This window comes from Felis catus, chromosome C2 (genome assembly GCF_018350175.1).
Source record: "Felis catus isolate Fca126 chromosome C2, F.catus_Fca126_mat1.0, whole genome shotgun sequence".
NCBI lineage: Eukaryota > Metazoa > Chordata > Mammalia > Carnivora > Felidae > Felis > Felis catus.
The window spans coordinates 74,737,569-74,759,099 of record NC_058376.1 but is presented as its reverse complement, the minus strand read 5'-3'; the positions used below and the strand labels follow the sequence as shown (position 1 = coordinate 74,759,099).

The window sequence follows — 21,531 nt, the reverse complement described above, 5'->3', positions numbered from 1 at the left end:
CCTAGCCTGTATAAGTTCCCTGAACACATTCTGTAGGTATCTGTGCCCTTTTTCTCCAAGCATCAAATGCCTGTCCTTGAGAACGAAACAGCCTATGAAAATGGTAGTGACCATGTGTTGGTCTCTTCATTTTATAACAACTCATTCATCAGAAATCACTAGAATAGCATCCTGAAAGTGATTGCTTTTTAAGGCTTTTACTTATGAATACAGTTATGAAATTTTGATGAGCAATTGTAGTGAATATAGTTTTTTTTTACTTTATTCATTAATCACTTGATTTAAAATGTGCTTTGATCAAATATGCAGATAAAGTCAGTATTTATTTTCAAAAATACTTTTCAAAAAATTTAACTTAGTGCCCATTTTACATAAATCCATTTCTCTGGAAATAAAATTAATTTATTTTAAATGTTTAGGTTACAGACAAAGAGAAAATTGACCAGCTTCAAGAAGAACTTCTGCATACTCAGGTAATTCTGATGAGTAGAAAGAACCAGGGACTTTATGTTATAGTCTTAAGTTTGGTGGTGTGGAAATTTTTTTAAGAAAGCAAAATTTGGAGTGGTTTGATGATACACCCTTATTAATAAATATAAAAAAAAGTGCAAAAGCAAATTGATAAGGAATTTGGTAAGTGTGGTTAACTCCTTCTATGTGTAAAGACCTGCTTTTTAGTGAATCTTGTGCTTCTAATTTTAAAGAAACACTGCTATGAAAAACAAAAATGAGGGAAAATGACTCATCCTTATGTAAACCATTTACGTTGACAGGCTAATTAATGTAAGTAGTAAGAAACCACAGTTTAAGAAACCACAGTTCTAGTCAGCCCTCAGTATCTTTTTCCTTTACTTCTCTAAATCCCCAAAATAGTCAGATAATGACTTCTCTAAATGTATTTCTGGCACTAATTTGAAAATCTATTCTCCGATAGTTGGTTATAAAGCTACTAATATTTTAAAGACATGTTCTATTCAGTGTGATGAGTAGGTATATTCTAGTGCAAAATTGCCCTATCACCCACTTCATCATTAGTTATAGTATTATGATTATTACTATTTTATAATATAATATAAACATAACTGTAGTATATAACATATAGTATAATTGTTATTTTACATAGATAACAATGATATACAATAATTAAGGAGGTTTTCTTTTAAGTTAAAACTTGTTTTAAAGAGCTTTCTTTTTAGGGGAAAAAAATACAAGGGGCAACCTAGATAAAATTAAACAATTAGTATATTTTTGGTCACAGATTTTCTTACTATCTGTGGTTGATTTCCTTGATATCTATGCATTGATCTTTATGCCAGACCATACCATATAATCACTTGTGCTCTGGCCATCACCCTATGTATTTTTAAATACTTCCCAGCCAGGCAATTCCAGTCTTCAATTCAGCTAGAGTTTAAGAATCATTGGTCTCAAAATGTGGTCTCTGGAGCAGTAGCAACCAGTATCCTTTGGGAACTTGTTAGAAATACAAATTATTGACCCCTTCCTAGACCCCCTGAATCAGCACTCTAGAAGTAGAACCCAGTAATTTTTCTTTTCAGAAGCCCTCAAGTGATTCTGATGCATCCTTAAGTTTGAGAACTGTTGGTCTAGATCTTTGGAAGACCACTCAGTAGCATGTCTCTGCAGGATGGCTATAGATTGGCACCTGTACCAAAGAATGGTTCCATCCCCAGAAAATGTAGACCCCAAAATTAATTCCATATTTATAAAGAAATGAGCCAGTGGAAATCCTACCACACTTGTATGTCCATTGATATCAACTCTTGACTTGAGCGATTTGTAGTGTCAGCCACAGGGTATTGACAAAAACACTGTATGAAAAATTCCTGATGTAATAAGCCATGGGGTTATCTGTATTACTGAAATGCAATAGAAACATAATGCAAGCCGCGTGTGTAGTTTTAAATTTTTACGTTACAAAAAGGTAAGAAGGAATAGGTAACATATTTTTAATGATGTATTTTATTTAACCCAGTAGATCCCAAATTAATATCCTTTAAACATGTAATTAGTATAAAAATATTAATAAGGTGTTTTATTTATATACTGAATTGTAAAAATCTGGTGTGTATTTTACCCTGAACGCTACATCTCAGTTCAGACTAGCCACATTTCAAAGTGCTCAGCAGCTATAGTGGCTAGTGGCTAACATATTAGACAACAAAGATTTAATTCTGCCATAATTTTGTTGTATATATTATTACTACATATAAATGAATAAGTGTGTTTAAAATAAAAAGTTTATAGTAGAATCTAGCCTCTAGTTCTACTTGTTTCATAGTACAGAGTCCTACTGCAGAATATGCTTTTTAAAAATTTGACTCAAGTTTAACATTTTCCGAGGACAGGGCCCCGACTTCCTGTCATTTATTTACTTCATTCTGAGGAGATTACACCAATCTAAAAATTTTCCTAAGGATTCTTTTCCATTTTATTTTTTTTTTAATTTTTTTTTAACGTTTTATTTATTTTTGAGACAGGGAGAGACAGAGCATGAACAGGGGAGGGTCAGAGAGAGGGAGACACAGAATCTGAAGCAGACTCCAAGCTCCAAGCTGTCAGCACAGAGCCTGATGCGGGGCTCAAACCCACAGACCGCGAGATCGTGACCTGAGCCAAAGTCGGCCACTTAACCGACTGAGCCATCCAGGCGCCCCTTCTTTTCCATTTTAAAAGGCATGATATTATAAGTTGGATGTAAACATTCTGCTGGTTGGAGAAAGAAGTAATTCTTAATAGTTTTCTGAACGTTGTTAATGTTTAGGCAAGAAGTAATATTATACCAACTGAGGTGACCAAGTAGGAAAGTATCACATGTATTTGAGAAGAACAGCGTGTAGCTAAGAATCTGCTTTGACAAAACAATCTGTCTTGTTTTGTCAAATGTATTTGTCAATGTATTAGTCTTCTTTAAATCTGCTTTTATATCAGTATTTTAAAAATTGATGTATAATTTCCAGCCACGGAAACGTAACCAAAATTTGGACAGTTTAAGCTCTTGACTCTGACCTATATTCAGAACTCTGTGACCTTGGATAGGCTACCAAGTGTCCCTAACCTCTGGCCCCTAACTTTTGTCTCCTGTAAAGACTTAAGGACACTAATGCTGTTAAAACATTCAGTATCAGGCCTGTCACATGATACGTGCTCAGGTACTGTTAGTTATTGTTATTTTGTATCATTTTATTTATTTATTTAAAAAAAATTTTTTTAATGTTTATTTATTTTTGAGACAGAGAGAGCATGAACGGGGAGGGTCAGAGAAAGAGGGAGACACAGAATCCGAAACAGGCTCCAGGCTCTGAGCTGTCAGCACAGAGCCCGACGCGGGGCTCGAACCCACAGACCGCGAGATCATGACCTGAGCCGAAGTCGGACGCTCAACCGACTGAGCCACCCAGGCGCCCCTATTTTGTATCATTTTAATTATTTTAATTACAGCATAAAATAACATGGAGAATGGGAAGAATTTGAATTTTTGTCAAATGTCCCCATAATGAAAATTTAAATTTTTGATGTGATAGGAAATATTACTTCAATAGAATGTACTTAAGAACTTGCTTCTTTAAATTCTTACATTTTAGTATTTTTAAATAACTTAATTTCTTCAGTGTAAATAGCAAAGAATTTTCCAAATAAAATGCCAAATTATAATAGAAAACTATAATGAATTCCACTGTTTGTGTGAGATAATATAATTTATTTTATTTCCAACATTTTCAAAGAGGCTTTATAAATGAAAAGCTCATTTTAAATAGGAGATATGACTTCAGGAATTTGGAAGATTTTAATTTAGACTTAATTATGTTGTTAACCCATCTTTTTCTTACGTAATTATGGTATTATTTTGTTGCAGTTAAAGTACCAGAGGATCTTGGAACGATTAGAAAAAGAGAACAAAGAATTAAGAAAATTAGTATTACAGAAAGATGACAAAGGCATCCATCACAGAAAGCTTAAGGTATTTTAAGTTTATCTGAATTTTGTTAGTTCCAGAAGTTTGCCATTTCACACTGTGCATTCAGTCAGTACGTTTTTAAAGCTGTAATATGTTCTATCCTTTTCTTTCTAACTTGATATCTTTGGGAGATTGGGAAGTCTTTCCTATCTTAAGACATTTCACAAATTATAGTCTCCAGACATTTGTTTCATACTAGGCCTATAAAATCCTCATACTTTTAACAATCATTTCTTGTGAATCAATTTATTTTTCTGAAATAGCCAGTTTATCTTTAGGGTTATTTAATTTCTACGGCATAAAATCAGAATTGTGAGTTGATGGACATTTAGATATGACTTAGCTTCATTGCCACACTTGTATTTCCAGTGAATGATTAGTTCACTTTCCTCACTTTTATAAGAATTCACGTTTTTTTCTGGAAGGTTTCTTAGGTATTTTAGAGAATGTTGGAAAAAAGTATATACTGGGATTGTGACCATCAGCACACTGGTAATTACCATTATTGGTAAGTTAAATCTTATTATTGCCCACTAAACCAGGCTGTATGTGCTGAATTAAATTGAAGTAATATTTTTAACTTGTATCTCATGTAAGTAAACAGTATTTGTGTATAGCAAACCTACAATAAATCATGACATGTATTCTGAAGCCAAGGTCCAGAGCTAAGTAGTACTAGTTTAACCAACATGTATTAGTAGTTCTGACTTTAAATCACGACTGCATAAAACAGATAAATAGCATGGCTTTATTCACAAGTCACATGTGGCAATTGAGGGAAGTCATGTCCAAGTGTTAATAGAGTTCACCTCAGAAACAGTATTTTCTCTCATAAAATGAAATGGTAGTGAAAGTTTCAAGAACTTTTTATTTTGGGGTGGAGGGCATAGCAGTTGTTTTCCATTTAATTACTTTGAGGTGTTATGAGATGCAAGAAAACATAGGCCCCTCGTTTTGTTCCTACCTTGCATTGAAACTTGTCTTTAATTATTATGTGCTTGACAGTAACCCTTTTTTTCCCACCTGTTTTACTTATTTGTTGAGTCACTCATCAGATACTTTCTTCAAGCTTATTGTTTGCTGGGTCCCATGTTCTGTCCTGGTTCTACACAGAAAAACAATGCAAGATGTCTGTCCCTGATGCTCTCACTCCTTCATCTGCCCAGTTGTCACAGTACACGTACTCATTCTTACTGATTTAACGGTCTTCTTGGTGACTTTTTTTCTCTACTTTTATCCTTTCTTCGGTCTCTGTTTCTCACCCTCTCTGTGTGTCTCCCTCTGATCCACATACCAAACTTGATAGAGGATGATTCCCTTGCAGTTGGTCACTTGACTCCTTGTTTGGCCTTATGGTATTAATGGCCTTCCTTTGTTGGGCATTTATTTTAGCTCTTCAGTGTTAAACCATAACGTCCCTCTTTTAACATTTCATTAGAAGCTTAGGAAATCCTCAGTTAATGTACTTTATTAAATCAGTATATCTCTGAATAAAATAAGATGGATAAGAGGGAAATGGAATTTCATGCCACACTGTTTTACTATGAATGTGCATTTATATAATTGGAAAAAAACAATACAGTCATTATGGAAACACATTTTGGATTAATCAGCTTTTTTTCTCTTGACACATCTGATTTTTTTTTAATGTGTTCACTGTTTCATACTAATTTTTAAAATTTTGTAGAAATCCTTGATTGACATGTATTCTGAAGTTCTTGATGTTCTATCTGATTATGACGCCAGTTACAATACACAAGATCATCTGCCAAGGGTAAGTGAAAAATTAATACACAGTGAACTTGCTCATTAGCAAAAGAACATCTTACGTTTTTTATAATATTTATTTATTTTTGAGAGAGACAGAGACAGAATGCTAGTGGGTTAGGGGCAGAGATAGAAGGAGACACAGACAGAATCCAAAGCAGGCTCCAGGCTCCGAGCTGTCAGCACAGAGCCCGACGCGGGGCTCAAACTCCTGGGCCGTGAAATCATGACCTGAGCCGAAGTCGGACACTCAACCGACTGAGCCACCCAGGCACCCCAAGAACACTTTACGTTTTAAAAAAGTTCTGTGTATATATACCCAGACACACAATATAGACATATACATATGTGCACACCACACACAGACATAAACAGAGACATATGTCTTTTACCTATATAATATTATTTATGTGTTCTACATGATGTCTTAAGCATTGAATGTTGTTTGGCTGTTTTGGTTCACTGGCCCATTTGGCCCATTGTATAAATATACACGTTGAATTTATGTGTAATGAAGGAAGGTTATCAGGTATCTGCCATTATATATTTGTAATACCCATGGTACTAAAATACCTGAATAGTGGATTAAATTAGTGAGGGAAATTTAATTTCACAGAATTGAAAATGTCTTTGTAAAGAGTAAACTAGGTATGGAAAAGATGTGTACAACAGAAATGGTACGGTTTTAGAAGTAGTGGTTTAATTAGCATAAGGGTTTTTTTGTTTGTTTTTTTTGTTTTTGTTTTTGTTTTATTCAAGTCAGTTAACATACAGTGTAGTCTTGGCTTCAGGAGTAGAACCCAGTGATTCATCTCTTATACATCACACCCCGTGCTCAGCCGTAAAGTGCCCTCCTTAATGCCTGTCAGCCATTTAACTCACCACCCCACCCACCCTTCCCCTCCAGCACCCTCAGTTTGTTCTCTGTACTTAAGAGTCTTGTATGGTTTACCTCCCTCTGTTTTCATCTTATTTTTCCTTCCCTTCCCCTATGTTCATCTGTTGTTTCTCAAATTCCACATATGAGTGAAATCATGATATCTGACTGACTTATTTTGCTTAGCACAAGTCTTTAATAAAAATTTAGTTATAAATAATGGATCCAATTAATATTTTCCTGTTTATATTTTCAATAGGCATATGTGTATTGGCCATCTTTGTTTTCTGGATGGTGTTTTCAAAATCATTTAGCTGTAGCTATTTTAAAAGACTAAAAAAACCTCAGCAGTATTTCAAATCTTTTTAAATGTAAGTTTGTATTAAAAACTCTGGGGCGCCTGGGTGACTTAAGTGTCTGACTCTTGATTTTTTTCAACGTTTATTTATTTTTGGGACAGAGAGAGACAGAGCATGAACGGGGGAGGGACAGAGACAGAGGGAGACACAGAATCGGAAACAGGCTCCAGGCTCTGAGCCATCAGCCCAGAGCCTGACGCGGGGCTCGAACTCACGGACCGTGAGATCGTGACCTGGCTGAAGTCGGACGCTTAACTGACTGCGCCACCCAGGCGCCCCTTACTCTTGATTTTGACTCAGGTCGTGATCTCATGGTTCATGGGATCGAGCCCCATGTTGGGCTCTGTGCTGACAATGCAGAGCCTGCTTGGGATTCTCTCTCTCCCTCTCTCTGCCCCTCTCCCGCTTGTGCACGCTCTCTTGCTCTCTCTCTCTCTCTCTCTCTCTCTCTCTCAAAATAAATAAACATTTTTTTAAAATGTGAATAAATGTTATTTGTTCTGTGATAAGGTTGTTGTGGTTGGAGATCAGAGTGCTGGAAAAACTAGTGTGCTGGAAATGATTGCCCAAGCACGGATATTCCCTCGAGGATCTGGGGAGATGATGACACGTTCTCCAGTTAAGGTAGGACAGCAGGCCATCTGGGCGAAGCTCCTCAGGAAAGTAGCAGCTTCCGTCGAGTTTGTTCATTGTGTTGAAATGAAGAATTGTAAATGAGAAGACTGACACATAGCACTGGGAAGTACTCCTGTTGTGGAAATCGGTGGAGACACAGCCAGGAGGCCATTGTGACAGTTGCTGGGCAGGTGAGGGGAGAGAGATGGGAGAGGAGGGCAGAGGCATGGTGGGGTCAGACTGCACTGAGCTGTTCATTGTTAGGACTCTAGATTTTATTCAATGTGAGGTTAGTGAGAGGCTAAGTAAGAGAATGGGAATATTGGCCGTGGAGTTAGTAAATATAAATTTCCTAGTTTTACTGTAAGAAGAGTAGAGAAATGGGGTAGCAACAGTGGAAATATGTTGGGTAAAGGGAGAGATTTTTATATACTGATTGTAATGATCTAGTTTCAGAGGTAAAAATGATGTAAGAGAGAGGGAACGATTGTAATAGCAAAGCCTTTGAGGTAAACAAGGCTGGGACTCGTTTAATACATTCCAGCACTATTTGAGGCAGTGTGTTGGTAAACAAAACAAAGATCTTTGCCATAATGGAGGATACGTTCTAGTAGAGGAAGCAGACAATAAATAGTAAACAGAATAAGTGACCAGATTATGTAGTATGTTAAAAGATGGTGGGTGTTTTGCCAAAAAAAAAAAAAGTGGAGCCAGACAAGGGAAATGAGGCTGCCAGGGTGTTGGTAGACTGCATTGAGAAGGTGACATTTGAACCAGGATTTGCACTAAGTGAGGGAAGAACTTGTGTGGATATCTAGTCTACGAGTGTTCCAGGCAGAGAAAAAGTTAGTGTAAAGCCCCTGAGGTGGTTAGGTGGTTTTCATGTTCGAGGCCAGTGTGGCTAGAGCACAGTTAAGATTAGCAAATGATGAGGTCAGAGTATGGATAATGGGAGGCAAGGGAAAGCAGATCAGTAGGGCCTTGTTGGTCATCATGCAAACTTTGGTTTTTATTTTGAATAAAATAAGCAGTCCAGGGTTTTGAATAGAACAATATTACTTTTTCAAAGGCTCACTCTGGCTACTGTTTTGAAAATAGACATAAGCAAGATGGGTAGAACCACGGAGACCACATAGGAAGCTATTGGAGTGTCTAGGTGATTCTTACACCAGGGAAATAGCAGTGAAGGTGATAAGAGATGGTTGGATTATGTATCTATTCTGAAAGCAGCATCAATAGGATTTCCTCAGATACTTGATAGAGAGAGTCAGTTGTCAGGACAACTCCAGTGTTTTGGGCCTGAATAAATTTCCACATGTAATTGACATGGGGAAGTCTGGAGTAGAGTGAATTAGCTCTGGGAAGAAGATCAGGAGTTTGGGACTTGCAAGGGATGTTAACAAATAAATAGGCAGTTGGAGATACAAATTTGGAGAGAGGTCTGGGCTAGCGACATAAATTTAGGGCTTGTAATCAAATATCTAAAGGTAATATTTAACTCCATGATCTTACTGGGTAAGATCACCAAGGAAGTGAGGAGAGAGAAGACACAGGATGAAGGATTGTGTCCTGGGCATACCCAAGATTAACAGGTTGAGGAAGGAGCAGACAACAGAGGAGCTTCTGAAGGAGCTACCAGTGTATTAGAGGGAATCAGAACAGTTCAGTGTAGTGGAAGTCAGGTCAAGAAAATACCGAGGGGGAGGTAGTGATCAGCGAGGTTGAAAGCTGCTGACAGATCAAGGAGGGTGAAGACTGAGAATCGACCGCTGAATTTACCAGTGGAGGCAATGAAGTAGAATATGTGCAAGTTTCCTTCTGCTTACTTCCCCTTGCTCAGTGACTCTAAGAGGCTATATTATCAGCTGTTAAGTAAAGAGAAGGGAGAAAGTGTTAAAGATTGAGCTAAGAAGGAAGACTTTCTAGGCCAGAAGTGAGTTGACAAGAGAAACTGAGAAATAATCGGGTTGCTGAGCCATACTGAGGTCCCCATTAAGATCTGTGGACATAAATTTGAGGGGAAGCTGTATGGTTGTGTATTGTTTTCTTTTACGTCAGGTAGTCAGGTACAGAGTAATTGGAGAATTAGAAAATTGACACCATCAAGAATGAAGACCAGAATAGACAATGAGGCTGATTCTAGAATCTTCCAGAAATGAAGCGGTCTAGTGTGATCCATACAGAGTGCACTGTTTTGGGTCTGGGTGTGAACTCAACTATGTTGTGTAAAACTAGTTTCCTTTTCATTGCTCTATGGTTTTGTGTGAATGTACCCAACTTTATAGATCAATTTTCTATTGATGGGCACTTGGAATACTTCCATTGTGGGGGGAAATTGACTACACCTCATGCCTTGCTCTATAATCATCTCTAAAAACATTGTAAACCTAGCTTCTGCATTGTGAGCAGCACTGTAATTATAGCGGCTGTGGACAATGTTATATTTTAGGAAGGGGTTAATTTTCTTCTGGCAGGTGAGTAAATCATGGACAGATTCCCTTGAAACATAAAAGGCTGGGTGTTTTGTTTTGTTTTGTTTTGTTTTGTTTTGTTTTGTTTTGTTTTGTTTCCAGTTCACCATTACTCCTCTAGAACTTGCTAGAAGACTTCTCCTTGATGGACTCGGAACTCAATTTTTGTCTCTCCTAAACAAGTTGCCAAAATCTTGACTTAGCCTTTTTAGCAGCTTCTTTCTGCTTTGTTTTCACATGTGCAAATGCATTCAGGAGGCAATTGTGCACAAAAAGTAGAGCTTGGTTTTTGGAGACTCATTTCTGCTGTCCATTTTTTTCTGGGGCTTTAGCACCTTAAATTCAGGGCTGCTTGATACCCTGATCTCTGATTTTGTCTCCTCAATCCAGTAAGACTGGTAACCTTTTCTCCAGTGCTACCATGTTCCACAAATCTGGTAGCACCCTGAGAGAAAACAGCCATCAGAATGTGTCCCTAACATCCTCGGGGGTCTTGGACTGAGTTCAGGCTGCCATGGTTGCTCTCTGATGCTTTCAACCAGCTGGATTTTATTGGTTATCTAGCCCGCTTTAGGTAGTCTCACTAGAAGGAATTGTATTTTAAAAATGAAACTGGAACATTATAGAGAAGCTTGAAAAGTTAGGAAAGAAAGAAAGAAAGAAAGAGAGAGAGAGAGAGAGAGAGAGAGAGAGAGAGAGAGAAAGAAAGAAAGAAAGAAAGAAAGAAAGAAAAGGAAGGAAGGAAGAAAAGAAGAGAAAAGAATAGAAAAAAGAAAAGAAAAGAAAAGAAAAAAGAATGTGAAGGTTAGAAGTTCTCAGGAAGGCCCTGTTCACAGGGCCTTGAATTGTTAGAGAATTCCTTATGCAAACATCACTCACTCCTTGGGCGAAGGCTGCCTTAGTTCCTCTGTGGTCAGTACCACTGTCTTTTGTGTGCACCTAGGTTTTACTATACTGTCGTGTCAGCTCTGTGTATACTTCTCCCAGAAGCAGTGAGGTCTAAGCCAGGGACGGTCCCTTCTTTGTTTCCCTCCTGCAACACTTGCACAGTTAGCCCTCAATAAATAGAAGTTGAATAAATGAATTGTCCTTTACCTAAATTTACCTTTGAGGTTAAATGCAAGATTTTCTTTTTGTTTTTCAAGTTTTAGATTGATGGTTTTGTGCTGAGTACTCTGTGTAGCCATTAACTGGGAAAGGAGAGGGGCAGCAGCACTTTCAGTCATGAAAGAGTAGCCTCAGGCTTGTTGGGAAATTATGACACTTGTGACAGATGTATGGACAACACAGATAAATAGTTCCGTGATCTCTGCGCTGCCATGTTGACAGCCCCCAGGGATGCTCCTGGTGTGTGCTGCGAAGGGACCTGATGCGTGCAGTGCAATGGTCCTGTCTAGGCTGTGTTAGTGCTGTGGGAGTCAACGTGAATTGTAAATGCACTGTTGCGTGTCCATTTTCTGTTAATTTCAGGTCACTCTGAGTGAAGGTCCTCACCACGTGGCCTTGTTTAAAGATAGTTCTCGGGAGTTCGATCTTACCAAAGAGGAGGATGTAAGTAGAATTTACATGAGGTTCATGTGTGTAACTTGATAATGTGTATTAGCTTATGAATGACAACTAACTGGAATATTTGTTAAAGGAAGATTATCACAGGATTTTGTTGTTTTCCATTAATAGCTTGCAGCACTAAGACATGAAATAGAACTCCGAATGAGGAAAAATGTGAAAGAAGGCTGTACTGTTAGTCCTGAGGTAAGTGTTGTAGTTCATTTTAACAGTTTTATGGAAAGTGTTTTATGGAAATCCAAATGATTGGAAATAAATCATGATATTGGCATTCATGTTTAGAGAATACAGCTGTTTCAAGACAGATTTTTTTTTTTTTAATATTCCAAATAATGTATCATTTGTGAGTAATTTTCTAGAGTGATTAACTTTTAGGATCAGAGAAAGGGTAACTTTTTTGTGAATGGATGAGATACAGAATTTTTAGAACACGTATCACCAATAAATCCCTAACAAACCGCCCCCCACAATTAGTTTCCTTTTGTTTTGTTTCCCTGAGTAGACCATATCCTTAAACGTAAAAGGCCCCGGACTGCAAAGGATGGTGCTTGTTGACTTACCAGGTGTGATTAATGTAAGTATATACAAAACTTACGTTTTATCTTGTTCCTATTGTGGAAAACATGTATAATGACATTTAAAACCTTTTTCTTCAAGACTGTGACATCAGGCATGGCTCCTGACACAAAGGAAACTATTTTCAGTATCAGCAAAGCTTATATGCAGAATCCTAATGCCATCATACTATGTATTCAAGGTAAATCTTATCAAAAGGTTTTAATTGCACCAATACGCTTCTTTCCTTAGCAATCTTAAGCTTTGCACGTTACATAAACATACAACATAAATATGTCTTGCCCTCCTGTAAACCATTCGTTTTATTAGTAAGTAGAAATGAAATTAAGAATATTTTAATAAAACATCACAGAAATTTTTATTAGCTAGAATTTCTTTTCATAACTAAGATAAATGTATTAAGAAAAATTTTCTTAGTATAATGTAGATACAAGGGTTAAAGTTACAAAATCTACTTGGCAATCATTGCAGTGTCATTTTTCAATTTTTTTTTCAGATGGATCTGTGGATGCTGAACGTAGCATTGTTACAGATTTGGTCAGTCAAATGGATCCTCATGGAAGGAGGACGATATTTGTTTTGACCAAAGTAGACCTGGCAGAAAAAAATGTGGCTAGCCCGAGCAGGGTGAGGACAAGCTCTTTATTATGAGAGAACAGATTCTTTGTATAAGCGTCAGCTGTAGCAGGAACTGGCTATAAAAACAAAAGAAACAAGCAATCAAAAAGTCCTTGTGGAATACTTTGGTGGGATTTTTCTCCTCATTAAAAACAAAGTATTAGAAAGTTACAGTAAATTACTTAAGTGTAATTTTGAAGTTTAAATAAAATTCCATAATTTCAGTTAGTTTGCTTCAGAAATTCTTAAATTACTAATGTTGCTTACTCTAATATAATCTTACGTGCTGATGTGCAGTCATTAACTACTTCTTAATTAACCACAAAATAATGATTGTGGTGTTTCTTTTCTAAATTTGTTTTTAGTTGATTTTCATAAATTAGTGTAAGACTAGTCACACTATAAATACCTTCTGGACATTGTGTATACTTTTTTTTTTTTTTTTTTTTTTGCTAATATTATATTTCCCAACTGCTCAAAGACTGTGAAGCAGATTTTTATAATAGAGAAGGCACTGGATTGGTGTTAGGCCTCAGCATTCTTATCTGGCCACCAACCGGCCGTGTGTCCTTGGACAAATCTTGTTACTTCTCTGCATCGAGTTAGTGCCTAATCCATGCTATCAATCTAGTTGGTCTCTTAGGGTCATTTTCATTTCTGAAATTCTGCAACTTCTATTCATGGGGTTCAGTGTCCCTCCTGTCCTTCTGTAACAACAAAAGAATTTTATTTCAAGGTAACGTTGTCTTACTAGGGTGCCAGTCTTGACGTAGGGCATGTTCTTTACCAAAGGTAAAGGCAGAAGGTAGTGGTTGCAAGTATAGATTTTGTAGCCAGATTGCTTGGTTTCAAAAGCTGGCTCTACCCTTTGCTAGCTGTGTCATGTTGGGTACATTTTTAAACTTTTTCAGTGCTTTAGGCTTCCTCATCTGTTGGAAATGAAGATATTAATGGTACTATCTCATAGGCTGTGAAGGTTTAATGAGTTAAATATTTGTTGTAAAGTGGTTGAAATAGTGCTCTAACATTGCAAAGTCTTATATACATGGTGGTTGTCATCTGTTATTATTGTTATATCTCTGTCCCCCATAGAACATCTGCCATTAGAACTACTCATCCCTTGTACTACTGCATAGAATTTCTCTCCTTCCCACCTGAGACATCTGGGACTGTGCCTCTTGTGCTGGATTCCCAGGACAGACCACCCCTAGGTTCACTGATTCTGTAGAAGAACTCACGAGACTCGGCACATAGTCGTCCTTATGCCTAAGATCTATTAACAGTATTGGATGCAAAGCAAAATCACGAAAGGCTAACGTGCAAGAGCCTGGTGTCTGGAGGAAACCCGGCTCAGGTTTCCAAGAGCCCTTTCCTAGTAGAGTCATGTGGGAAATGCTCAATCCCTCCAGCAACAAGTTTCTCATGAGACTCGGCACCTGAGGTTCTTACTGGGGGCTGGTCATGTAGGCACCCTCAAGTACCAAAATTCCAGACGCCCAAAGGAAAGCCAAGTGTTCAGCTGAAACCACACTGCTTGCACAATGAGTCACTGTTATGTGGAGAAAATTTTATGTCAATGTGGGAATTGTTTACCAGTGAGGTCCTCAAATGCCAGCCGAGGACGAGCAGACCTAAGGACAGCAATCTCAGGCCTGCTGTGTTAACTCTTCTGTGTGCAACCTCCATGACCTTTGCTTTGCCTTATTTTGAGGGGGAGGCCTGCTGTGGCGGTTTTGGTCCTGGTTGGAGGAGGGGAGAAGCGAGGTAGAAGCAAATTCTGTGCCTCTTTCCCAGCTCCCTTTATTTCTTTCATGTCTTTCCCCTCTTCTCTAGGATAGTTTATATTTATTTTGAAATGCAACTGAAATTTATATCAGTCGTTTTTTATACCAAAGCTTCAGCATTGGCTTAGGGCTGTGACTTGTCTTAGAGGATGGATTCTTACCTGCAGTATTAATTTGAATAGGCATAGGGAGCAGGAACTCTTACATTGTATGAGGGATTGATCTCTGTGGAAATGTGCATTTTCCTGGGGACAGGGTCTCTAGCTTTTATTACGTTTAGAAAAGGGTTTTGACCCTAAAAGAGCCAGTGGATCCCAATATTTGTAAAAAAAGAGAAAAAAAAGTCCAACTTGGTTAGGATTTATATATTTGAAGAAAAGTATGGGAAAATAAAAACAGCAGCTACTATTTATTGAGCAACTCTGCGTGCCTGGCACTGTGGTAACGTACCTACCATATTGCCTCATATCATGTTTTTAGCCATCATTTTGAAAAAGTTCAGCAGCTTACTTAAGGCTGCATAGCTAAGGAGTGGAGGAGCTGAAATTAAACTAAGGCCTGACCCCAAAGCACTGTACAGCATTCCCAGTTTTCATAATGCATCTTGTAGTGAAATTAAATGTGTTTTTTTCCCCTCAAGTAGCAATCGAAAAGCATTTTAATACTTTTGTATAGATTTATATATTTGAGGGTGTATATACAGCATTAAGTTTGCTTTCTGAATAGTATATTATGCTTCAAAAAATTATATAAACCTGCATCTCACATTTATTTCCCACTTTTAAAAATAGATTCAGCAGATAATTGAAGGAAAACTCTTCCCAATGAAAGCTCTAGGTTATTTTGCTGTTGTAACAGGAAAAGGTATGCAAAGATGGATTCTTACAATTTCAGTTTTTGTTGTTTTCAAATAATAAAGATTAATTTTCTTAGTGAGAATTTCATTGTCTTTCCCTAGGGAACAGCTCTGAAAGCATTGAAGCTATAAGAGAATATGAAGAAGAATTTTTTCAGAATTCAAAACTCCTAAAGTAGGTATATGTTTTAAATACTTGGAGGGAGTAACTTAAGCTGTTCTCACTTAAAGTTTGCTTTATAGCATTAGTTTGTCATTGAATTTCCAGAATTTTTCTGAAATAGTGATCTGGATGTAATAGGCAGGCCTGCAGGCTACTAAGAATTAGGAGCAGCTTGGGGCGCCTGCGTGGCTCAGTCAGTTAAGCGTCCAACTTCGGCTCAAGTCGTGGGCTTGTGGTTCGTGGGTTCAGGCCCCGCGTCAGGCTCTGTGCTGACAGCTCAGAGCCTGGAGCCTGCTTTGGATTCTGTGTCTCTCTGTCTGCCCTCCCCTGCTCATGCTTTGTCACTCTCTGTCTCCTAAAAGTGAATAAACATTAAAAAAATTAAAAAAAAAAAAGAATTAGGAGCAGCTTATCACATGGTACAATACGTGCTTGCATGAAAACCTGCCCCTGGGGATATGGGCACTGAAGGACAACATGGACACATCTTTAGTTGTTTTACTTATGAAGTGACTTTTTTAAGATCAACACTTACATTTTTATTTATTTATTTGTTTGAAGAAACCCATCCTTCTGGTATTTATGTTTACTTATTTTTTAAGTAAACTCTGCCCCCAACGTGGGGCTTAGACTCAAAACCCCAAGATGAAAGAATGAAGAGTTGCATGCTCTACTGACTGAGCCAGCCAGACGCCCCCAACAATTCAAAATTTAGATTTTTAAATGCATGTACTCGTTTCTCTTTCAGTATTGGGGAAAGTGAGAGTGGGGGTTGGGGATGTCAAAGGGGTATCTTTAAATAGATATTGACAGAAAATAAGATCCTGAAAAAAAGTGAAAAGGAAGAGTTAAATGACAACTGAATTACCTTGTATGTAGAGAGTCTCTTAAAATGGCAAGGTATGTTTGCCTCTGCATTAGTACAGTAAATCAAGATAGTTCTTGCAAACATAGTCTTGAGTCTTATCTGTGGGGACGGAAACTGACAGGTGTAGAGAACTGAGGTGTCCAGCATGGCAGGCACTGGCCTCGGGTGATTATTTAAGTGTGAATTAGTTAACTTTAAAGAAATTAAAACTCCAGTTCCTCAGCACACTAGCCATACACTCCAAGGGCTCAATAGCCCCATGTGGCTGGTAGCTGCCATGTTGGATAGCTCAGATACAGGACATTGTCTGTATCACAGAATGTTTTATTGGATAGTGCTAGTATAAAATGTGAGAGTGGTATTCTCATTACATTATCATAACGAGCACGTTTCCAAATTTGGTGATAGTTATCGTCCTTCTTGCCATTTTTATGTACTTTAGCTTTTATTATTTTTTAATAGGACAAGCATGCTAAAGGCACACCAAGTGACTACAAGAAATTTAAGCCTTGCTGTATCAGACTGCTTTTGGAAAATGGTACGAGAGTCCGTTGAGCAACAGGCTGATAGTTTCAAAGGTAAGTTGGTTGTTTAAAATAAGCTGACAACTTTAGACATTTTATTAGTTGGCAAGGTTAGGTATCCGTCAGATTTTTTATTCCTTTAACAGTGGCTTTTTACTTCCATTTTCTGTTAGATAATATGTGGAAAATGGAAAAAATATAAATCTTTAGTTGTTGTACGAGAACACTTTCTCCTTCAGAGGAAACATCCCAAGGAGGACTTTGCAGATTTTCAACACAGTAGAAAGTTTGCAGTAGTGTTTGAGAGCAAGAGCTTAGTAAACCATAGTGGACTCAGATTCCCCCTTCTAGAGGGAAGAGGGGACTGGTGTTGGGGGGCAGAGCAGCCTGTGCTTCAGCTACTTTGTACCAGTTCCTGAATGCCACGCTTTCTTGCTCCTTGGCTTTGCTTCCATAGTTTCATTTGATGAGAGTATACTTACCTTCCCTTTTCCCATGTAGAAAGTCCACTTGCTGAGTCCCTCAGCAACCTTAAGAGTATTGTTGTTACTCTCATTTTACAGAAGAATAAACTGGGGCACAGAGTAACTTACCTAAGTGGTGCACCCAGCTCATACACGGTCGAGAATAGACCCAGGATTTGAGTCTTGGTGGTGTGATTCCAGAATCCATGCCTTTAGCAGCTGTACTAAGCTGTTTCCTTGTGTGTGTTGTGGATTGAAAATGGAGAAACTAAAGTCAAGGAGATTAGTTTGGAAAACTTGCAGAGGTGAGATTCTGACATGTTGAGAGCCCACGGCACTCAGGAGCCATAGGCATGCACTCAGCAATTCTGTTAGTACAGAGATGTGTGAGATCACCTTTAACCACTGCAGCTGGGAAGAAAGAGAATCCTTAAACTGGAACACCTTTTCTTCTTCCTTAGCAACACGTTTTAACCTTGAAACTGAGTGGAAGAATAACTATCCTCGCCTACGAGAACTTGACCGGGTAACGTTTGTGTACCTCGTGTATTTTGTATATGTCTTATTTGATACTGTGCTCTAACAAAAATTTATGTTGATGAGCAAGCTCTGGTAAGCCAACCTGCTTCAGTTTTGACCATAAGATTACTAATTTAGAGCTGCAAGAATACATTCCCGGAGCAGTTATCTCTTCTATGATAATTTAAATTATTTATTACATAATATTAAAAAATAATTACAGATCATAAGATACTAAAGCAAGTATTTAAAAATGTTTTCTGATAAAATGAAGAACATTCTTTAAAGGTCTTCTAGAATTAACATATTTATGTAATACAGACTTTTTAAAATCTACATCGACTCGTTTACCTTTTCAGCATTTACTATGGAGAAATATACTCTGATTAGTGGAACTTAAATATTGGTATTCCTTGATTCTAAAATGCCGTCTTTTATAAAACAGCATCAGTTTACTAATACTAATGAACTAAATTAATATGTACTAATACATTCACATAACATTTGTTATGTGAAAAACTTACCTGACTGAATAAATGTTACATGAAAAACTACAGTGAGCACTGAATGAATAAGGTAGACATTTGTGTCAGTGTCTTGGTCCTTATCTGGCTATTTCTCATTCCTAAAAATGAGACTAGAAGAGAAGAGCATTATTTGCTGGTCATGCCTGCTTCAAACCTAAGCTCAGCCTGCTTGCCTGTCAGAGGCCTTTGTAGAGATCTCTGAAACTCATGGCAGGGCAGATTGACTCTCTTGTGAAAATCTTACTTATTTGTATCTATATTACCTAGAACGAACTATTTGAAAAAGCTAAAAACGAAATCCTCGATGAAGTTATCAGTCTGAGCCAGGTCACACCAAAACATTGGTGAGTATTTGACCTTTTCTCAAAAATATTGCTATATAGATCATAATGAAATACTAACATTTAGGTTGATAAAGCAGTGATTTATTGTAGCCTTGGCTCATCCCCCAAAACACTTAGTAAATAAGTAATAGTATAAAAGTATATCTTTTTTCAAAACATAACCACTTTTGTTGTCTAACCAGGTAAGTATTTAAGTACAATAAATTATGTATTTATTTAAGTATGTTTCAGAAAAGATATTCTGAAAAATTGTTCTCTCCACAGTCTTTTTAAGTCTTGTTTCATCTTAGGTTTTTCTTTACCTTATACTTAACAAACACTTAATTTTGATTTCTTTCAAGTCATTTAGGCAAAAGTTTCATCTAATTGTGCTTAAAGATTAGTCTTTCAAAATTGGTTACTCTTGTTAGATTAATCACAGAGAACAAAACTATCGAGAAAATTGGTTTGTAAAGGGAAAAGGGTATGTGTTTTTAAGTTCTCATTTCTGAGCAGGAGCAGTTGGTGCTTTTTATAATATACACCTCATATGTTTTGTACAAATAATATTTCAAGTTGAATTCTATTTGAGATTCTTAAAAAATAGCAGGTAAATCCATCCTTTTGAAAACTACTCCTGCAAATCTCTCTCAGGGCAAACTATCACCTTCTATTTATGCGTATGTGAATTTGGCACTCTTAAATTTATTGGAATGGGACACTAACCAGAATAGGTTCTATGTACCTCAAGTAAGCTATGTATAAATAGCCTTGATTTTTTTGCAGTCATATTTTAATCAACAAATTCATTGTACATAAATTATGTTTCTAATGAAGCCTATACTGTTTCTAAGAATTTATCATTCTTGGAATAGAACTATCCTTATTGCCATTCTTTATAAATATTTTCTGTACCTCTTCTGTTGAAGAGGTTCTGTGAAGAGTTGAAGATTATCAAAATTGAGCCTAGACAGTTAGTGTCCAGTACTTAAGTTTGAATTCAGTATTGCTAGTTTCCCCATCCTGGTGCCCTTTCTTCCTCAGTGGTGAACCATTTTCTTTCTTTAAGGAGTCAAAATTTGCCTACTTTTAATCTCCTCTCCTTATCCCCAAAAGGATTCTGATCTTATCTATACTTGTTCATTGATTAGTCAAGTGTGTATATATATCCAGATTATCTTTGTTATTATTTGCATTTTAAACCAGTTCTGTGGCTTTCTGTAAGCCAAATGGCTTTTGAAATTGCGAGAGGTAGGGGCGCCTGGGTGGCGCAGTCGGTTAAGCGTCCGACTTCAGCCAGGTCACAATCTCGCGGTCCGGGAGTTCGAGCCCCGTGTCAGGCTCTGGGCTGATGGCTCGGAGCCTGGAGCCTGTTTCCGATTCTGTGTCTCCCTCTCTCTCTGCCCCTCCCCCGTTCATGCTCTGTCTCTCTCTGTCCCAAAAATAAATAAAAACGTTGAAAAGAAAATTAAAAAAAAAAAAAAGAAAAATTGCGAGAGGTAGATGTATATACACACCCACGCACGTGCGTGCGCATGCGCATAAAGAATGAACACTACTTCCATTCTAGGTTATATGAGGACAGTATACACGGAAAGTGATTTGTAAACTGTAATAGCTGGTAATGCTGTTTATGAGAGAAAAATAGGGTGCCTCTAAATTCCTGGCATCACCAGATGAAATGGTTAGTGTCATTTGGGCAGAACAGTCTGAAATCAAAGTATTCCTGCACTAAAGTGAACCATGAGGTTAAACACCGTTTATTTAGTATGCAGGTGGCTGAAGGGAATTGTGAAGGGCTGAGAAGCCTATATTTCCAGAGTGCGTGTAGAGAAGGCAGGGGAGGGAAGGAGGACATCTAGCTGCTAGCGATGTATTTTGTGAGCCGCTGGAGCAGGTGATTCTGTATTTTATCAGATCAACTTTTTTTTTTTTTTCCTGGTTCTAAAGCTTGATACAAACATAGATCAAAATAGCAGGTCCTAATTGTAACTGTTCATGCCACACTGAATTCAACTGCATTGTACCCAAAATATTTTATTTTTGTGACGTAGTTGATGTTGCCTTAAGCAGTATTTTGTTCTTGTTGCATAATGAATGCCTTATGTGATATTTTAGGGTGCATGCCTAAGATGTTAATTATTTCATTGCCAGGACTATTTGATCTATATTTGGTGATCTGGAAACAGTGTTATAAGCGTTTTATGTCCTAAACATGATAGTTTGTTATTAAAGGCATTCTAGTCTACCGTAACTATATTTTAAGAAAGTTATTGGGGGTTTATATTCAACGTAAGTTGCATTATAGGGAGAAATAGGCTCTCAGCGTTTCCACACAATATACCTGACCTGATCATCAGGGATTGATTGCTGACATTAAGTATAAGATATTGATATATCGTTAACATTATGTGACTGTTACTATAGATAGATCTTTTTTTCATATGTCATTTAGAAGGATAGCTGGATGGATTTATAGAAACACTTTAAAAAATGCTACAGTGTTATGCATACAGCTATTGGTTAAAAGTACTGAGTTTATTTTGTTGAAATTTGAAAAAATGAAAGGAAAATGGGAACTCACAGTTGAGTCCCCTGACTCAGATTTGAGGAATCAGAAAAGATTTCTGATACCATAATCCTGGATTTAAAGAATAAGTGGTGTGACAGGAGAA

At 37.4% G+C, this 21,531-nt stretch overlaps 1 protein-coding gene across 8 annotated transcripts in view; it reads left to right on the top strand.

Moving 5' to 3' along the window:
* OPA1 (OPA1 mitochondrial dynamin like GTPase) overlaps positions 1-21,531 on the top strand; it is an 85,957-nt gene that overhangs the window by 23,134 nt on the left and 41,292 nt on the right. For all 8 annotated transcript variants that reach the window (XM_003991770.6, XM_011285874.3, XM_011285875.3 and 5 more), the window contains 14 exons: positions 420-473; positions 3,878-3,982; positions 5,667-5,753; positions 7,493-7,606; positions 11,539-11,619; positions 11,746-11,820; positions 12,137-12,208; positions 12,292-12,391; positions 12,707-12,837; positions 15,404-15,476; positions 15,571-15,643; positions 16,962-17,077; positions 17,949-18,013; positions 18,801-18,877. In XM_003991770.6, the coding sequence (XP_003991819.2) occupies positions 420-473; positions 3,878-3,982; positions 5,667-5,753; positions 7,493-7,606; positions 11,539-11,619; positions 11,746-11,820; positions 12,137-12,208; positions 12,292-12,391; positions 12,707-12,837; positions 15,404-15,476; positions 15,571-15,643; positions 16,962-17,077; positions 17,949-18,013; positions 18,801-18,877 (1,223 nt within the window). The remainder of the gene's footprint in view (positions 1-419; positions 474-3,877; positions 3,983-5,666; positions 5,754-7,492; positions 7,607-11,538; positions 11,620-11,745; positions 11,821-12,136; positions 12,209-12,291; positions 12,392-12,706; positions 12,838-15,403; positions 15,477-15,570; positions 15,644-16,961; positions 17,078-17,948; positions 18,014-18,800; positions 18,878-21,531) is intronic.